The 12,011-nt window shown below is 60.5% G+C and overlaps 1 protein-coding gene across 1 annotated transcript; it reads right to left on the reverse strand.

Annotated features, from left to right (window-relative positions):
- Positions 1–458: 458 nt before the first annotated feature.
- FGF3 (fibroblast growth factor 3) lies at positions 459–9,808 on the reverse strand. Its single transcript, XM_017886201.1, has 3 exons — positions 9,068–9,808; positions 6,762–6,865; positions 459–1,191 (listed from the first exon to the last, which is right to left on the reverse strand). The coding sequence occupies exons 1-3, from the start codon at positions 9,285–9,287 to the stop codon at positions 796–798; spliced, it is 720 nt and encodes a 239-aa protein (XP_017741690.1). The 5' UTR covers positions 9,288–9,808; the 3' UTR covers positions 459–795.
- Between the last annotated feature and the right edge of the window lie 2,203 nt (positions 9,809–12,011).

A 12,011-nucleotide genomic window follows, 5' to 3' on the forward strand; every position in this document is an offset into this window, starting at 1 on the left:
ACACACACACACACATACACGCACAGACACACACACATCACACATTCAGACATACCCAGAAACATACACACACATACATGTCCACGCACAGGCACACAATAACACAAGAACACACATACCCACATGTGCACTCACGCTTTCATAAATACACGATCCTTCTCTCCATGCACACACACGATGCACACACACAATGCACACACACACAATGCACACACATGCACACACACGCACAAACATGCCTTAGAGTGTTTTCATCCATCCAAAAAAATCATAACTTTCTAAAACCAGAGGACTGAAATGCACCTTTAGCCCGATCTCTGGGAATACCGTCTTCCTCTTAAAGCCTCAGCTGACGCAGGCTGGTGCCAGCGCGGATTCTGCTGTGCTCAAAGCAAGCACGTTCCAGTAAAGGCGGCAAGCGCTCCTCAGCCTGCATTACGATCTACCAAACGACAGAGTAGAATAAAATACTTTAATGTTTTGATGACACAAAGCCCCACGCTGCCTTGCTGCTCCTGGGAGGGCTCCTTGGTCTGCCAGGGCTGGCACTCAGGCCCTTCCCTGTGAGCTTCTTGCCACACAGACCCACAAATGCCCTGCATTGCCAGCAGCCCCCTCTGAGCTCCGACTTGGGCCCTCTTCAGTTCCCACTGGACCCTGATTTGAGCTGGCTCTGGAAATAGCTGAGAACCCAGAGGCAGGACGCAGGGACAAGTGCTCAAGGAGGAGAGTCAGAGCGAGAGGCTGCCACACCAAGACGTCGCCAGGAGCTCTGGCCGTGGCCACCAGGCCCAGCTAGTGCGCAGTGGCCTCCAGCTGGGAGCCCAGTCTCGGGGCCTGAACATGGGAGGGCTCCAGGCCACCCAGGCTCTGCTTCTGCCGCCGCCGTCGGGCCTGGACCCTCTTACCAGGGGGTCTAGGCAGCCCACCCTGCAGCTGCCGCACCATCTCGTGGTCCCTGTGGTCCAGCACGCGGGGCAGGAACAGGGAGGACTTCTGCGTGCGGCGGGTTTTGAAGCCCCTGCGGGGCCGGCCCTTGCCGTTTACAGACACGTACCACAGTCTGTCTGCGCTGGGCTGCCGCCGGGCCCCAGGCGTACTAGACACCGTCCGGTACAGCCGGGAGGCGTACGTGTTATAGCCCAGCTCGTGGATCCGCTCCACAAACTCGCACTCGGCGCTGTAGTGCTCCTGTGGGGATGAGATGTCACAGTCAGTGGCCCGGGGAGACTGCGCCAGCATCAGGGCCCAGAGTTGCCCGATGCCTCCTCCCCTCCTTTGAGGCTAATCAGTCCAATGCCAAACCCCGGCGCACTCTCAGCCCGCCACACCTTTGCCTAGGCCTTGCCCTCTGCCCGGCATGCCCTTCCTCCCCTGTGTGCCTGGTGAACTTGGCCTTCCGCCCAAAGGTCACCTTCTCTCAAAGCTGTGCCAAACAACTGCCGGCTCCAGCCTCTGTCCCCCGCCTGAGGGCGCTGACCCGGCACAGGGATGTGTAGGGTTATCTGTGGAGCAGAGACCGGGCCGGCCAACCTAGGTGCCCTGGCGGTCTGCTGGCAGCGTGTTCGTCAGCAAGGACTGGGCATTTGGACAAAAGAAGATGACAGCACCCAGATCACTTTTAAAGAAACCACAGACGCCGGGTGCGGTGGCTCATGCCTGTAATCCCAGCACATTGGGAGGCTGAGGCGGGTGAATCACCTGAGGTCAGGAGTTCGAAACCAGCCTGCCCAACATGGCAAAACTCTGTCTCTACTAAAAATACAAAAAATTGGCCAGGCGTGGTGGCGTGCGCCCGTAATCCAGCTACTCGGGAGGCTAAGGCAGGAGAATCTCTTGAACCCGGGAGGCAGAGGTTGCAGTGAGCTGAGATTGCACTGCTGCACTCCAGTCTGGGTGACAAGAGCAAAACTCTGACTCAAAAGAAAAAAAAAAGAAAAGAAAAGAAAAGAAAAGAAATTGCAGAAAAGAGAAAAGAAGAAAGAACATGAAAAGCAGGAAGGGAAGGGGACACAGCCAGGTTTCATGAGCCCAGACTCTGCGTTAAACACTGCACTCGGCCGGGCGCGGTGGCTCAAGCCTGCTGTAACCCAGCAACTTTGGGAGGCCCAGACTTGGCGGCGACAAGGTCAGGCAGATTCGAACCATCCTGGCTAACAGGTGAAACCCCGTATCTACTAAAAAAAAATAAGCAAAAAAAACCAGCTGGGCCGAGGTGGCGGGCGCCTGTGGTCCCGGTACTTGGGAGGCTGAGGCAGGGAATGGCGTGAAACCAGGAGGGCGGAGCTTTGCAGTGAGCCTGAAGATCCGGCCACTGCACCTCCAAGCCTGGGTGACCAGAGCGAGACTCCGTCTCAAACAAAACAAAACAAAACACTGCACTCAGGGGTCCCAGCTGGGGTCACTGACCCCTGAGCAGCACTCTCTGAAGCTGGAGGGTCCTGCCTTGCAGGTTGAAGAGGTTACAACACAGAGCAGGGGCCGGGGCCTGGCATGAGGCACGTGCTCAATCAATGCCACAGATACTGCTGTTCTTAGGATGAGAGCAGAAGCTGGGGTGTCCCACCACAAGCAGGACAGAGAGGACACCGCTTTGTCATCAGAGATTGATGGGAGCCTTGTCAGGCCCGGGGTGCAGTGGCGGAAGGGCAGAAGGGACCCTGCCCTCTCAAAGGCACAGTGAAGCTCTGAACTGAAGGAGCTTACACCAGCATCCCCAAGGCCTGGCCATGGGAGGTTCCCTCCGGGGGTGCCTCACGGGGTCTTCTTAGTCTGTGGGATAGGGAAGGGGTGGGTATGCCTTATGCAGACCCACTGGGCTTCAGTCCCAGCTACAGGTGGGTGGCAACGTCTAGGGCCACCTCCCTAAGGGGATGACTGAGAGGAGCTGCTCCCTCCAAACCAGAAAGGGTGGTAAGAAGTGGAAGCAGCAGGTGCAAAGTAGACAGCAGGATCTCTCCTTCCTCCTGGGGACTAGCCACAGGGAGGAGTCGGAGGCCCTCATGGTCTGTCCCCATCTAGGGTGTGGTGTCCCATGGGAGAGAGGGAGAGTGGAAATGGCCTCTGGGGCTCCCAGGCTGCACCCAGCAGTATCTGACCCAGCAGGACCTCAGGGAACAGGATGCTTCAAGCACCCCAACCTCTTTTCTAGCAACATGAAAGCCCAGAGCAGGGAAGGGTGGAAAGCTTGACCTGGTAGTAGGGGCTGCCTCTCCCCATGACCCAAAGCCCCCCTGCTCTCCAGCCCTCTTGGAGGCCCAGGGCACCCTGGGCCACAGTATGAATGTTACTGTCCAAGACCAGTCTCCATGTTTATAGATGTGGAAACTGAGGCCCGGGGTGGTGCCAGGCCCTACATCACAGGGGAATAGAACAGTATCTGATCTGTGCCTGACCCCCACATAGCCTGGGGCTGAGGCGCTATCTGGGAATAAGCGGGTGGGCTCAGGGCCGACTTCCCCACCCCACGCACTGGGTATGCCATGTTAGTGTCTGGCTCCAAGCCCAGACTGTGAGAAGCTCAGGGCAGGACCCAAGCTTCCCCAGGTCCCTCGATCCTGCAGCAGGTGCGTCCTCTCAGGGCCAGAGAGGCCAGGCAGTAGGCTTTCTCTTTGCGGGGCCACTTGGGGGGTGGGCCACTGACGGACACGTGCCTGTGAGCCTCAGGTGGCAGGGGCTCAGGCCCTCCTGAGGTGGGAGATTGGGGGGAGTATAGATCACTTGCTGACATGTGGTAGGGCACCTGGGGCGGCCGAGATGACCAAGGCAGAAGGTGTTGGCTCAGGGGTCGGGGCCATAGACTCCGGAGCTGCTGCAGTTGGGACTTGCGGTGACAACACTTTCCAATGTGTGTCCTGACACTGCCATCCCACCAGACCCGGTTCCACAGGCCCCTCCCCCAGGGCCGCTTCCACCCCATGAGGGGTGGGGAGAAAGCAGACTCCAAAGCCACTTTGTTGAGGAGGTAGCTTCTGAAGAGAGCTGGAAGGGCGGGGTGGGCACTTTTTAGTGGGCATTTTCTGGAGGAGGGCATTCCAGGCAGTGAGAGTGTGGCGTGAGCAGCACAGATGGCTTGGAGAGTTGAGGGAGCTTCCTGAGGCTGGAGGAGGCTCAACTTTTGGATGACAGCCACACTGGGAGCAGGTGGCACCTGGGCTGCTGCTCTGTGGGTGGAGCTAAGGTGCCTGTGGGATGCCTGGGTGTGATGGAAGTCCTCAGAAGCCATGAAATGGGCTGATTTGCTTTTTTAGGAAGCCCCCTTAACATGTACCTAGCAGAGTGCAACACACAGTAAGTTCCCAGGACACTGACTGGTGAATGAAGAACTGAATGTCAGATGAGTGGGTGGATGGTTGGATGGATGGGTGGATGGATGGATGGATGGGTGGATGGATGGATGGGTGGATGGGTGGATGGCTGGCTGGCTAGATGGTGGATGGATGGATGGATGGATGGGTGAATGGATGGATAGGTGGATGGATGGATGGATGGATGGATGGATGGATGGATGAGTGGATGGGTGAAAGGATGGAAGGAAGGAGGGAGCATGGATGGATGGACAGGTGAATGGGCAGATGGACAGATGAACAGATAGAAGCATGGATGGAAAGAAGGATGAAAGAAAGGAAAGAAGGAAGGAAGGAGAGGTGTATGGACAGATGGGTGAAGAGAATGAAGGAAGGGGAAGGAAGGAAAGAAGGAAGGAAGGAGGAAAGGAGGGAAGGAGGGAAGGAGGGAGGGAGGGAGGGAAGGAGGGAGGGAAGGAAGGAAGGAAGGAAGGAAGGAAGGAAGGAAGGAAGATGAAAGCTTGACAAACAAATGGATTGGAGGTGGGAGAGGCTGGAGCGGTGATCCAGGTGGGAAGTGAGGAGCCTGCCTTATAAGGTGTGGTCTCAGGGATGAGGCAGAGGGAGGTGAGGTGCGTGGGCTGAAGAGATGCAGGGGCATGGTCTGAGGTCTAGGGATGGGCTGAACAGTAGGAGGGGTCTACCGTGACTCCCAGCCCACTCTGGGTGACAGTGAGTGGCCGGTGGGGCAATGATTAAGATGGGGAGTCGGGGAGGTGCTGAGTTCGGTTGGAGTGTCTGAGCCAGCAGGACGTTGTGGGAGGGTGGTCTATACCTCAGAAGGGAGGTCAGGACCAGACCCAGGAGTGTCGGGGTGCAGTGCTCACTGGCCCAGAGGAATGAGCTGGCCCAAGGGCAAGCATGCTGTCAGCAAAGTCCAGGGAGCCCCGTGGCGGGACAGCACTCCTAAGCAAGCTGGCCACATGCAGGACTGTGGTACCAGGTGGCAGGTGGCAGGTGATGGGATTGGCATCCAGGCTACTATGCCTCTCAGGTTGTCTTCAGGGCAGTGGGAACTTCTCCACTGGGCACTCTGGAAAGTTCCACACCCTCCAACCAGACTGCTTGGCTACCCCCAGCCTCAGCATCCCTTGTGGGGCTAGGAGCCTCTGTCCACCCTTCTCAAAGCCAGGCTGCGAGCTCTCAGGCATGAAAGCCCCAGGTGGGCTCTGAACCACTGGGACCCCCTCATGTCATGCTTTACTCTGTCTCCCCAAATCCTGGGTCCCATATGGCAGAAGCTGGCACCATGAGGGCCCCTGCTCCCAGACACAGCTTCCAGGACACTGACTGATGAATGGACTGAATGTCAGACGGATGGGTGGATGGATGGATGGGTGAGTGGATGGGTGAATGGGTGGATGGATGGGTGGATGAGTGGATGGGTGGATGGGTGGATGGGTGGATGAATGGGTGGATGGGTGGATGGATGAGTGTATGGGTGAATGGGTGGGAGGAAGGAGGGAGTGGCCTCTGGACCAGAGAAAATGAAGGGGTGCATTCCAGCTTTCTGGACCTTCCTTTATCAAAACGGCTAAAAATCTGTGATGAAATCATCGGCTAATGTGAGAGGGAGCTGCGCGATGTATCCTCTGTGAGCAGAGAGCTCACTGCAGGGAGATCGTCCTCGGGCCGCGTCGGCCAGACTACTTGTGGATGGAAAACCTCTCATTGCCCAAGGAAGTATCAGCCAAATTGCATGTAATGACTAGTCGGAGGTAGCAAATTTCCCCGTTACATGTATTTTACTCTGCGTATTCCCCATCCCTACCCCTTATGAGGAGGGGCACTGCCATACCCACAGAATAAGGAGACCCTTTTTGGTTACACGGAGGCCCAGGCAGTAAACAGACTGGGTCCCAAGCCCGGGCTCCAAGGCTCCTGTGTGCCCGGGACATGGGCGCCATCTCCCTCCCCGGGACATGGGCGCCATCTCCCTCCCCCTCCTAGGTTTCAGCTTTCGCCTTTCCACTCTTGGAGGGAGCCAGCAGAGTTGGCCCAGAGCCCTCCTCCCCATGCTCCCAGGAGAGCTCTTGCTACCCCAAGGAACACTCCCACGTTGCCTTGGGTCCTTTTATCTTGGTGGAAATTTGGGGGACAATCACTTCCCTGCTCTCAGCTACTCTCAAGGGAGGGTGGTAGTGATGACGAGGATGGGGGGAACCTTTGCTAACCTGGCATGCTCTAGACTCCAGGTCTGCCAGGGCCAGGCTCCAGGTCACTCACGGAGCAGCCTCTAACGGACACAGCCAAAGATCACTGGGCGCGGAGCCCTGGGCCAGGGTCTGTTCCCAGCTCGGGTCCCATGTACCCTGAGCAAAGCGTTCTGCTGCCCACATCCCCCATCTTCTGGTGTGATGTGCAGGCCAGACCACTACTCCCACAGCGCCCACCCACGGGACAGCCTGGACTCACCGAAGCATAGAGTCGTCCCCTCTTGTTCATGGCCAGGTACCGCCCGGAGAAGAGACCCCTGATGGCCACAATGCCCACCTCCACTGCCGTGATCTCCAGAATACCTGGAAGAAATGAGAGGTGCCTCACTCCCACCGTCCCGCACAGAACCACGGAGGGGGCGGCTGATGCCCAGCTGGCCTTGCCCAAAGCCACACCCCAGGCTCAGGGCTGGGGAGCGTAGCACACAACCCACAGGTCACAGAGTGAGTGGAAGTTCAGGGAGGGAGAAGTCAGCAGACAGGAGGTAGAGAAGGAGACCTGAGGGAAGGTTTGTCCTCATTCAAACCTGGGAGGGAAACGATGAAATTAACATTCCCACCCGCTGACGCTGCCTGCCCAATGGTTTCCATTCCAACCTCACAACATCTTGCCAGCTGCCTTCATCATCCGACAGATAAGCAAGTGGGGACCACTATGGCTGGGTGACTGTCAGGCCCCTGCATATGTGCCTGAGCGGGAAATCAAGCCCTTGCGGTAGTCATGAGAGTCTGAGCTCTGGGACTGCACGGTCCCCAATACCTGCGCCAGACAGCGGGAAAGCTGGGCCCTGATGAGCCAGGCTGGTAATAAAACCCACTGACAACAACACAGCCAGAGTGCCTGCCACCCAAATCCTTCTGGCCGTAAACCTGGCCGGAGATCATTGTCCCTGGAAGGGCAGGAAGCCGGTTTAGACCCTGGAGCCCGCAGAGCGAAGCTGGGTGGGTCTCACCCACTCCCCAGGGATAAGAAAGTTTAAACCTCCCCTCCCGCCTTTCCTTCTGGATACACGAGTGCAGTGGTGGAGGCTGGGGGCGGGGGACTGCATCGAAGGCCGGGTTGGGGTCGTTGTCTCCCAACAGAAGCTGCGAAGGGATTGGGGCGACTACCTGCACCCTCTCCAGGGGATGCCTCTCAGGACCGCGCTCCTGGCACGGGGTCCGAGCACAGTCGCGGTCGCCACCGGGCTTTTGCTCCAGCGCAGGGCTGCTGCGGTGCAGGCTGCGAGCCTCCCGCCTTCCCAGTGCGCAGGCTGGGCGGCCTCGGCGGTGACCGCGCAGGGACCAACGAAGCCAGAGTCTCGACGCAGGACGGGGGCGGCTGCGGGGACGAGCCCTCCCCTCCCCCTGAGCAGCCAGCACCAAGAAGTTTGGATGCGGTGCGACTCCGAGGGGGAGCCTGGCTTTGGAGAGAACCGGGGTGTCTTTGTGAGACGAGTTCGGCACATTCGGACCCCCTGGCAACAGCTGGTGCCCACCGTGCGGCTCCGGAGGCGCGTGTCCCCAGGACGCCCTCACAGGGCTACGGCTTTCCTGGAGGAAGCCGCGGTTTACTGCCGCAGTCACCTTCAATCCACCGCACCGCTTCCTGAGCCCGGGGCCGGAGCCCAGCGCCGCGCGGCGCACCCGAGGACCACTGTGGTCTTGACTGCCCTCCCACGCTCCCCACGCGGTCCTCCCGGGCCTTGAGCTCCGCTATCCTGCTCCTTAAAGGGCTCGGCGCGGGCCTCAGGTCCCAGTGACCAGAGGAGCCTAACCGTGTTGCCCTGCGGACTCCCGCGGGTCCTGCGTGCTGGGGGGGAGGCTGTGTGTCTGCACCCCCAGGTGGGGGAGGACACCGCTCCGCGCTCCTGATCCTCGCGTCCCGACGGCGACAGCCCCCACCCCCCTGTCGCTGTGCAGCCAGGGCGGAGGCGGGGGAGGTGCAGATTCCAGAGCGGGGAATAACTGTCGGTGGCGGCCGCGGCTGGGGAACCGAGCTCCGCAGGGCAAGAGTCCTCCGCTCAGAGGCAGTGGCTGGGGCGGCCACCTGGGCAGCCGCGAGCGGGGAGGGTGGAGGGGACGGCGGGGCGTCCAGGGGTCGGCAGAAGGAGGAGAAGTCGTCAAAATAATAAAGAGGATGATAAATGCCTTGCCCGGCTCCTTTTCTCCGACACATTCAAAGGGCTTAAACTTGTCAGAGCTGCCCAAAGCAGCAAAGCCGGGAACCCAGGGGTCGCCTAGCTCGCGTCCCCTCAGACCAGCGGGCTGGACCGGGGACGGACTGTGACAGCCGCCGGCGCCCTCTTCGGACGTGAACGCCCATCCCCCCGAGTTCGGCTCGGACCCCAGCGCGCGCTCTTCGCCCGGACGTGTAGGGCGAGGAGGACACCCTGGCGGTCGTCTTCTGGCAGCAGAAAGCAACCGGTCTTTTCCCGGACACCCCGAGCGCACAGTGCCTTCTCCCGGGCCCGACCCTCCCCGGCTCCGCTTCCCCCGCGGGGTCCCGCAGCGTCGGGCACTCACTGTAGGCGCTGTTCTCCAGGCTGCCGTTGACGCGGCCGCTCGGGTGCAGCTGGAGGTGGTACTTCGTGGCGCAGTAGAGCTTGCGGCGCCGGGGCGCCCCGCCAAGGTGCTCGTAGACGCCGCCGCGGCCGCCCGCATCGCGCCGCAACCGCGCCCCAGGACCCGCTGCGGGCCAGCCCGGCTCCAGCAGGCTGAGCAGCAGCAGCCAGATTAGGCCCATCGTGGCATCGCGCCCACCCCGCGGCGGCGGCGGCTGCAGCGAGGCGCGGGCCCATGAAGGGGCGGCAAGCCGGCCGCGGCGAGGCTCTCGGAGCGGGCTCCCGCGGCTTGGGCGATGCTGATTCGGCTTTCGCGGGAAGGTGGGGAAAGAAGGGGAAAGGGTGGGCTATAGAGAGAGAAAGAGAGGGAGAGTGGGAGAGGGAGAAAGGGAGAGAGGGAAGAGGGAGAGAGCGATCCGCGAAGTCCCTTGTTAATTTCCACCCAGGGAGCAATGAAATTTCCGTTGCTGCGCGCGCAAAGCGCTCGAAAGGAAAGGACGGTTTCGGCAACAAAAGGCCGACGTGGTCCCCAGGCGGAGGGCGCGGGAGGGGCGGGAAGGCTGGGGTGGGGAGCCCGCGGGGCTCGGCTTCGGCGCCGGGCGTGCCTGCATACCACTCGCCCCACGAGCAGGGCCGTCGAGCCGCGGCTCCGCTCCGCAGCGCGCCCACGCCCCCGAACGCCCTCCAGGCTCCCTGAAAGGTCCCTTCCCCGCCCCTCCCCCGCCCCGTCCCCCAGACCACCAAGACCGAGGCCTTGAGGCGGCCGCCCCAGGCCCTGTCACCCCCTCCCGCTCCCCATCAATCCCCCTGCACAATGGGGCCGCCGCCAATGACTGATGTCCGTGAAAACAACTTGCGGGGAAGTCGAGCTGACAAACGCCCATTAAAGGCGGCGCATAATGAAGGGCACCGCGGAGGGCGGCGGCAGGAAGGCTCCGGGGCGAGCGCACGCGTGGGGAGCCCCGGGTTTGGGTCTGCGCCCGGCGCTTCCTGCAGGAGCAGCGGTGCTGTCCTCAGCCTTGCAAGGCGCGGGCGGGCCGGGACTGGAGATGCTATCTTCTGTCGCGCACCCCAACCGGGCACCCGGAGTGGTGGAGTTAGCGCTCGTCGGGCAGGCCTCGGAGGATCCCGTCCCTGTGGCGGTCCAGAGAGGGTCCTGGAGAGGCGGGAGGAGGGACGCGAGAGCCAGAGAAATGGGCGCAGACAGAGAGAAAGAGATGCAGATAGAGAAAAACGGAGAAGGAAAGGACGGGAAAGACATGGAAAATGTGAATGACAGAGATTGGCCAAAGAGAGGAGGCAGGGGAGACGGAAAGAAGACAGAGCGGCAGAGAACACCCGGAGAAAAGCACGGGGAGTCTGGCAGCCGCAGCGGGACGGTGATGAGAGGAGGAGCCCCGCGGAGGCTGGGGAGGGATGTGGGGGAGTCCTGGCCTGGAGGATCTGAAGCAGCGCAGATGCGGGCGTGGTCCCCTGGACTGTGTGGGGGTCAAGGTGTATCTCAGGGGGCCCTGTGAAGAGGGGTTTCAGAAAGTACCCAGAAAAGCCACCTCCTCACCCATTTCTCTTGCTTCCTGGTCCTCTGTCCCCCAGGGTCCCGGGGCCAGCAGGAAGCAGGGGCCAGCACAGGGGCTTTGCCTCCCTCAACCCGGCCCGGAGTGCGGCACCAGTGTGGGGTCCAGGGGTCTAGGCCACAGCTTTGGCTTCAAGTTGACCAGGGGCTCTGGGGTGAGTTGGGTGGGCTGACATTCCCCAGCCTGCCATCTGCATCAGGGTTTGGGGTCAGGCAAGTGTGCAGGGCACTGTGAGCTGTGGCAGTGAGCACACACCCCTGGGACATGTACAACCCCTATGGCCCAATACACAGGGCAGCAGGTCCTCCGAGAGCCCACTCCAGCGTGCACAGGGTCCAGGTGGCCCTCCTGAAGGAGGGTGGCCCCAAGCCGTCCCCAAGCACTTCAGTCTTAGTCAGGATCTCCTAGCCACTGCCCCAGGGTCAGCTTGTGAGCGTTCTTGAACAGGCCAGAGGCCAGCCACCGAACTGCTGGAGCCTCAGCCTCCTGGTGATGGAGACTGTGTTACAGGGGTCAGAGAACGGTGCCAGGAAAGCCCCAAAGGACAGAAGCAAGAGGAGAGCTTGTCCAGTGCAGCACTGTGCAGGCCTGGACTGGGGTATGTGGCCACCTGGGCTCCCTAAGAGGCAGGGAAGAGGCACAGGAAGGAGGTCCCTGCTCTACATGCCTCAGCTCTGCTACCTCCTGACACCTGGCCAAGAAGAGAGGAGATGTACTGGGAGAGGGGGTGCACAAAAAATTCATAGAGGGGTACAGTCAGGGGGACACAGTCTGACAGAGACAGGAGAGAGGACACAGTCACGTTTTGAGAGAGAGCAAGAGCAGCCTGCCAGGGCCAGGGGACTTCAGATGCCCTTTCCTATTGAGGCCCGGGCTGCCTCCTTGGCAGGACCCCCTCTGGAAGACTGGGAGGAGCCAGAAAAATCTGACCAAGGCAATCTGGGTGTACACAACCCTCCTGCTCCACGCCTGGGGCCCCCAGCACTTCCCAGGGAGACTCCCGGGCTCTGGTCTCCAGCCCTGCCCACCACCAGGTTGCTCTGTGCCCAAGGACCCAAGATGAGGGCAGGGGCTGCTACCCTGAAGCAGGAGTCCAAGGGTGACCCTCTAAAGGAGGGAAGCTCCGGGATGGGCAAGAGGTTTCCAACTCTTAGGGAGCGCCTGACACACTAGTCACTCAGTGCATACTCCTAAAATGAATGAATGAATGGCTTGGTCACTTCCTTGCCATGAGGACTTGGCCGTGTAGTGTCGCTCCTGAGATGCTGGTTTCTCATGTGTGTGATACCCCAAAGGCAGGGCTGGAAACTGAGTGGCATTACCCTGCAAAGT

Source organism: Rhinopithecus bieti, unplaced genomic scaffold, assembly GCF_001698545.2.
Source record: "Rhinopithecus bieti isolate Rb0 unplaced genomic scaffold, ASM169854v2 scaffold_1014, whole genome shotgun sequence".
NCBI lineage: Eukaryota > Metazoa > Chordata > Mammalia > Primates > Cercopithecidae > Rhinopithecus > Rhinopithecus bieti.